The sequence below is a fragment of the Amaranthus tricolor genome, chromosome 14 (genome assembly GCF_026212465.1).
Source record: "Amaranthus tricolor cultivar Red isolate AtriRed21 chromosome 14, ASM2621246v1, whole genome shotgun sequence".
Taxonomy (NCBI): domain Eukaryota; kingdom Viridiplantae; phylum Streptophyta; class Magnoliopsida; order Caryophyllales; family Amaranthaceae; genus Amaranthus; species Amaranthus tricolor.
In genome coordinates, this window is record NC_080060.1 from 18323382 (window position 1) to 18330495 (window position 7114).

Below are 7114 nucleotides of genomic sequence, written 5' to 3' on the forward strand. Positions count from 1 at the left end.
ATATTTGAAGCATTTCAGAAAATTTCTCTGAGGTTGATTCGCCTGAATGAGAAGTCCATTCGGTGGAATGGAGGGCCATTTGCCCGAACGTTATTTCATTCGCCTATTCCAGCAGCTTTGGTGGATCTTCTTTGAGAAAACATAGGCCATTCGACCGAATGACATATCCATTCGGCCGAATGGAGCTTGATTCAGTAGTTTTAGCTGCTTTTGCCTCTTAACTTGAGCATGATCAACATCAATTGCTTGAATGGTGTCTCGGTTAGCCTAAATGGAGTAACAACTAGTGATTAGAGGCTTCCAAGCTCAGTACTCTCCGGGAAAGTCCTTGATTTGCATGCCCAAGTCTCACAACGCATCGATGTTGACCTTGTTGTCTCCGAATCTCCTGAAATAATCACAAAACAACCCCAAAGACAAGAGCAAGGTAAAATCGTGCGTAATGTGCATAATAACGATTGAAAAGCATAGAACTTGGCACAATAAAGAGGTAGTAAACGTGTTCATAGATGAGCACATCAATCATGAACTAAATTTTTACAATCGCTTGGACACACAATGAAAAATATTATACAATGTATGTAATATATATAAATTTTAAGAGTAAAATGAAATATAACTATAATGTAAAATTTATTTCTTAAAAATTAATTTCTATGTTTATATAAAATATTTCAAAAAAATTAATAAAAAAATTAATAAAGTCGTAAATCCCATAAAAATACAAATAAATGAATAATTATGAAGAATGAGCGGTGCTTATATAATAATTACATATTTACATGATAGACACGAAGTCGCCATAAACAGCTTTTAAGATTTAGGAATGTGGGACAGCAACAATAGCATTTTCTCTCAAAGACTAACGCGTTGTGCCATGTCATTGCCAAGTCAAACGTTGACCATCACCAATTTCATATTCACATAAACATTAACAGAACATGTTTAACTTCAACGCATTTCAATAAAAATTAATTCAAAAATAAAAGACATACCGTATTATAAAACGGATTAAAACGCAGACCCCCTCAAACATTAATTTGTAGATCCCCATTTCTTCTGTAATAACTTCCTCTTTCTCTGCACTTTTGAAGCTAAATCTACTACTTTATCTTTTCAAGGTAAAATTCTATTTCTCTTTAGTTTTCATTCATTGATATTTCATCAATTTCTACATTTGCTGTTTGGAATTTCTTTTTTATTCTGTGCTTTTGTTTTGTTTGTTTACTTGTTTTTTCCTATATTTAGATTTAAAATGTTCCAGAGATGATTTTAGATAATGTTTACGGATTAGGAACGACTAATTGATCTTTGGCATCCTAGCTTACTAGTCTCTCCAAAATGAATTTTTTTTAAAAAAAAAAAAAATTAAATATTGTTAAAATAAATATAAATAAATTATATTATTTGAATGAAATATTAAAATTATTATAACATATAGATGAAATAAAAAATATAGTAAATTTATTTTCAAATATAACAATGAATCAACTTAAAATGACATAATTTAAATTAAATATGTCCCAAAGAGTATATATAGAAATTATAAGGCATATAATTATAATTATAACTGGCAGTTGCACTTTTGAAAACTTTGACCTTCGATCTTTACGAAAGTAATCCCTTAGACAAAAGTTTACCCCAATTATAAAAAAAAATATCACAAAGAAAGAGTATTAGTTAAATGCAATAATTTCTCCTATGAATAGATGTTACCACTAACCTCACCATATTCTGAAAATACTAATTTGATTTTTGCAAATAGGACATTACCCCTCATTATTGGTGGTCCTATAATTTCTATAAATTGTTAAGTAATTTACATAATGATTTGTAATTTCTCCTATGAGCTTTTATTTTGTGACCCTGCACCTGCACTAGATAAAGAGGCTCTAAAAACTCTTTTTCATCGAATAATCATATGTTAACATTCTACTTTCTTTGTTTTTAAATATTTTTTGACATTCATTTTTTCGTGAATTCGAATGCAAATTTTAAATTTAAATAATTATAATTATTAGTTTTTAAAAAATCTAAAAGGTTGATAGTAGAAAATACTTCCTTCTATTCATCTTAGGAATTCCATTTGACTTTTCACGTATTTTAAGGGGAGTCGAAAGTGGGACCCTAAGGGTAGAAAAGAAAGTGGTATTATGGGTTTTTAATGTAAGGGAGGAAAATTAGTTAGGGTAATGAAGGGTATAATTGAAAATAGGATAAAGCTACTAAGGGCATAAAAGTCAAAAACCCATACTAAAAATAAAAATGGAACAATTAAGGTGACTTGACCATAAAAGGAAATGGGACACATAAACTAAACAGGAAAGAGTATATATTTACACAAATCTAACTAGATTTCATATAAATACATTTGTTTTATAGATCAATGAAAAAATTATAGTCAAAGTTAAAACTCATAAATTTTATTTGAGAAAAATATATAGAAATATACGGGACTAATATTTAGTGAATACTATTTGTAAGGGTATGCACATCTACACCTAAAACTTACCTAGCTTGTAGGTTAGTGGAAGTGGAATAACTAGTTGACAAGGTATAAATTTTATGTTTGTCGTGCTTCAATAAATTTTGTTTCTTCACAAAATAAATTTTCATCTATAAGTACTTCACAAGGTAGTATATAATGGTGATGAAAAATTGTGAAAAAAAAAAAAATGTTCAAGTGTAAGAGGTTGATTACAATGTGAGTGACATGTGACATTTCATCATAATTAAAAATTTGTTCTAAGTATAATCATTTAATTAATATATTAATCAATGGGCACATTAGATAATGGAATGCTGTTGTACAACTAAGGTTAAACTACATGTCCATTCTAGTTTTCTAGCTGTGTAGGAAGCAATTACCAATGCATTGGTAAATTCCCTTGAATTGTAGGCTTCTGAAAAAAAAAAATCTTATCAAACATATTTTCTGTTGAATTTTCAATTTGGTAATCATCTCAAAAACATGGATGCAAAGATGAATGGTGTTGAACAATATCGCCCAACCCCAAAATTGAACCAAAGAATCATCTCATCAATGTCAAGAAGATCTGTTGCTGCACATCCTTGGCATGATCTTGAGATTGGTACGAATTTTACTTCTTTATGTCATTTAATTTTTCTGTTTCCAATCCAATTAAAGTGGTTAATGTTGTTTGAACAGGACCCGATGCACCTGAAATTTTTAACTGTGTATGTACTCATCTACTTCTCCTTTGCTCCTATTAAAGCAAATCTTTTGTTTTTGCTTCTTTGAAAACATGATATTCTGAAATGTTGAACATTACCATTGCAGGTTGTTGAAATAACCAAAGGAAGCAAAGTCAAGTACGAGCTTGACAAGAAGACCGGGCTTATCAAGGTAAGATCATCAAACAATGGCAAACGATTCACATTTTTATTGACTTGATTCAGCCTATAGTATTATATTTTAGTTAGTACTTTATACACCTTCATACTGGCCACAACATCCTTATCTCTTTCAATAAGGGTATGGTCTCTCTAACTCTAATCATAACTTCTATCAGCAGGATATACTAGGTATGATAATGATGACATATTGATTTGTGATTTTTTTTTATATAACTAAATGTCTTGATTGTTCCAGGTTGATAGAATTTTATACTCGTCTGTGGTCTATCCTCACAACTATGGTTTTATTCCACGAACACTTTGTGAAGATGGCGATCCCATGGATGTGCTAGTGCTTATGCAAGTAATCAATGTTCTATTTAGGCAAAGGCAGTAGAATGTGCATTTATAGCATTTTTCTGATCTTAAAAATTTCGTGGTATCGTTCAGGAACCAGTCATCCCTGGTTGCTTCCTTCGAGCTCGTGCCATCGGTCTGATGCCTATGATTGATCACGGGGAGAAAGACGATAAGATCATTGCAGTTTGTGCTGATGATCCTGAAGTTAAACACTACACTGACATCAACCAACTCCCTCCTCATCGTTTGGCTGAGATCAGGCGCTTTTTTGAGGACTGTATCCTTCAATTTTGCATCTTAAATGAACGATATTTATAATTTTAAGCAAAGACATGTTTGTTTTTCCTTAATCGACTTTTATAGACAAGAAAAACGAGAACAAAGAAGTAGCAGTGAATGAATTTTTACCAGCTACAACCGCTCATGAGGCCATCCAGCACTCGATGTAAGTAATATTTGCAAAATGTTATTTACAAGGACTATAAATCCTTCTCTGTATCTTTCTTTGTAGGCATTGATTTTTCTGATACATACGTTTTCAAAATTTATTCAGGGATCTGTATGCAGAATATATCCTGCAGACATTAAGGAGATGATCGATGCTCTCTAATATATTTCCGAGTCTATAATCATGAAGGCTTTTCGTAACGAACTTATATGTAGTAGAGTTGATGTCGAAAATCTACAAAATTTGTATGCTTCTTTGATTGGATTGATTTTTTTTTCTTGCTGATAAATTAATTGAAGTGTAGTAAGCTGCTTGAACTTAGAAGTTGAATTCATATTATGCTTGTTTCAAATTCAGGACTATTATTATTAAAATATTTCTTCGAAATTCACTTCTAGTCGTTCTATGTATATCTGTTGTCACTTAAAATGATCTTTAAAGTTTTGCTAAATGTTGTCATTTTATTGAACTGAATTTGTTTATTTCACATAACTACTTTATATGGAATTTTTCTTGTAAAAAAGAAAACATAAAATGGAATATTTTAGTATATCTTATATATAACGGTTTAAGTTAACAATTGATTGTAGTTTAAACTAACTATCTAAAATTTATTTTAATATAATTAGCTAAGACATATTTAATCATTATTAACACAATTTCAGCCACTAAAACACTGGCTTTTTAGTTCCTCGATCACTAAATTATAAACACTTGAATTTTAGGTAGATTATAAACAATCCAATTAATTAAGTAATTTTGCATATAATCTAGATGATTTAAGTTTCTTTTAATAATATAATTTACATTTGAATAGATTACACATAAAAAAATTTCAAGATTTCACAGATTTTTAAAATTGTTGTAAATCAATAAAATAGTAACAACGAAATAATCATCCTATATCTCTAAAGGAGTTGCAAGAAAAGATTCGTATTGGATTTCAAGGACTAGGTATTCCAATCTTTACTCTAAGGCTAAACAATAAAAAATGTAGCCATTACTAGACTTTCACTAATCAAAGCCCCAAACAAAATTACTCACACATGATGGATGAACACAAGACAAGGGTAATCAATAAACCAACAATCAATAACATAGTCAACAATAAATGTAACCAACACTAATAATTAACATTTATAATAATGTTTACAATAATAATGTGGAATTCTAAAAATGCAGATTTGCTAAACATTTGAAAAACTAAAAACTGTTTATGACAAACGATAAGTATTACATTAAAGTTGAAAAATGAAATATTTTATTTGTTCCAAAAATACATAATAATTAATATTAAATACATCAAAATCATCAAACAACAAGTGAATAACAAAATGTAGCTAAGTCCTCGAATACATAAATAAATTATTGTTGTGGCCTCGATTAGAACCTAAAATTGAATCCTGCAAGATGTTGCCATCCATAATACGAATGGCAGCCCACTGAATCGGTCAGCGCTTAACACTGAGTATAATTCTCTATCCAGCTCAAAATAGGGAAATTATACACTACATTTACAAAATAATAATTTAATTGTGCATTTATAATTAATTGACACCAATGTATACTTTTACTATATTCATTCACATTCCATACTATTAAGTCATTAAGATACCATTCTCAACCCTGGCTGAAGTACTTTACTAACACTTATACAATTCTATACTTTATTAACACTAATCAAGTTTATCACTGATCAACAAGCACAACTTTATAACACCTAATATATATAACAGTCTGGCTATATTAGGGTCGAAACCCTATATCTAATTTGGTGAGAGTTGTCAACCTTTCAATACAATTATGCTCAAGCTACTATAGGATAGGCAGTTAACCCTCTATATTACACCGCATTTTACGTGCCGATTAACACAGGCGCCGGGATTTAATATGTCGGTCCATGGTTCGACATTACCTACTATTAGAGTCATTTTGTAACGGACTGTTCTTTTCTAAATATAAGTTCAATATAATATAATAGTAAGTAATGCTAAAAAGGAAGTCTATTGAGCCGTGATTATTGCGAAAAAAAATAAAACAAAACAGTATTTTCAAGAAAAACAAATAAAACTTATATCATTAAAATATAATTTTACGTATTACATCTTGCTTTAATACATAATTATCGTTATTACATACCCATTATATAAATTACATACATACTATATCCTAATATCACATAGACAATACAATAGCTTCTTAATGTAAAGTCACTTGCAGGATTTGCTCCTATTATAAGGGAACAGCCGATGGGAATCGGTCAGCTAATAAGCCGAGTATAAAAACTTGCCAGCATAATACCAGTATACAAATATGTGCATTTCAATAAGTAATATGTAAAAGGATTTATGCAATTTAGAGGATTCAACATTTTTTTACATGCCGGAAGCATGGTTCGACATTTCTTTACTATCAAGCCCTTTTATTATCATGTTACTGTTTTCATATAAATGCAACATTACAATAACATATGATAGAAATAAATTCATAACAATTTAAATATAAATAATCATTTATTATTAGACTAAATCAAAACTTAAATGGGTCTTTAGTATTTATTTATAGATTAATTTTCAATTAGCTTTATTAATTTCTTAATAATCAATTTCTTAAATGTTTATTTATTATAAAAGATAAAATAAATAGTTTCATCATAAATAAATACTAAAAATATCTTTAAAAGGACATATTGAGTTTATTATAGATCCTAGCCCATTTATCCAAATTTTTAGAAAAAAAAATTTTAATTTTATTTAATTAATTTCGTAATAGCTTAGTTTTAGAATTATACATGAATAATTAATTTCCTTAAGATTAAAATTCAAACAAAATCTTTTAAAAAAAACTTATTATTAAATGAGTTGTTGTATATTTTATTCATTAAAAAGAAAATAATTTTAATTGTTTTTTTTACTTTTCTTTCTTTTCGCCTATTATAACAATTTAGAT

At 28.9% G+C, this 7114-nt stretch overlaps 1 protein-coding gene across 2 annotated transcripts; it reads left to right on the forward strand.

Moving 5' to 3' along the window:
- The first annotated feature begins 871 nt into the window (after positions 1–871).
- On the forward strand, positions 872–4552 carry LOC130799598 (soluble inorganic pyrophosphatase 3). 2 transcript variants are annotated; one of them, XM_057662743.1, is made up of 8 exons: positions 872–1121; positions 2984–3092; positions 3170–3198; positions 3302–3367; positions 3614–3721; positions 3808–3994; positions 4081–4162; positions 4271–4552. In XM_057662743.1, the coding sequence occupies exons 2-8, from the start codon at positions 2984–2986 to the stop codon at positions 4311–4313; spliced, it is 624 nt and encodes a 207-aa protein (XP_057518726.1). In that variant the 5' UTR covers positions 872–1121; the 3' UTR covers positions 4314–4552. The 2 variants fall into 2 exon arrangements, with proteins under 2 accessions (XP_057518726.1, XP_057518725.1); XM_057662742.1 differs by having other exon boundaries at positions 966–1121; positions 2968–3092.
- The last annotated feature ends 2562 nt before the right edge of the window (positions 4553–7114 follow it).

What these genes read in the sequence shown, in the direction of transcription:
- LOC130799598 (XM_057662742.1), top strand. Translation starts at nt 2,972, where the DNA reads ATGGATGCAAAGATGAATGGTGTTGAACAATATCGCCCAACCCCAAAA. An exon ending in CACCTGAAATTTTTAACTGT is followed by an intron (nt 3,199 to 3,301) that starts GTATGTACTCAT and finishes TTACCATTGCAG; the next exon opens with GTTGTTGAAATAACCAAAGG. An exon ending in AGAAGACCGGGCTTATCAAG is followed by an intron (nt 3,368 to 3,613) that starts GTAAGATCATCA and finishes TGATTGTTCCAG; the next exon opens with GTTGATAGAATTTTATACTC.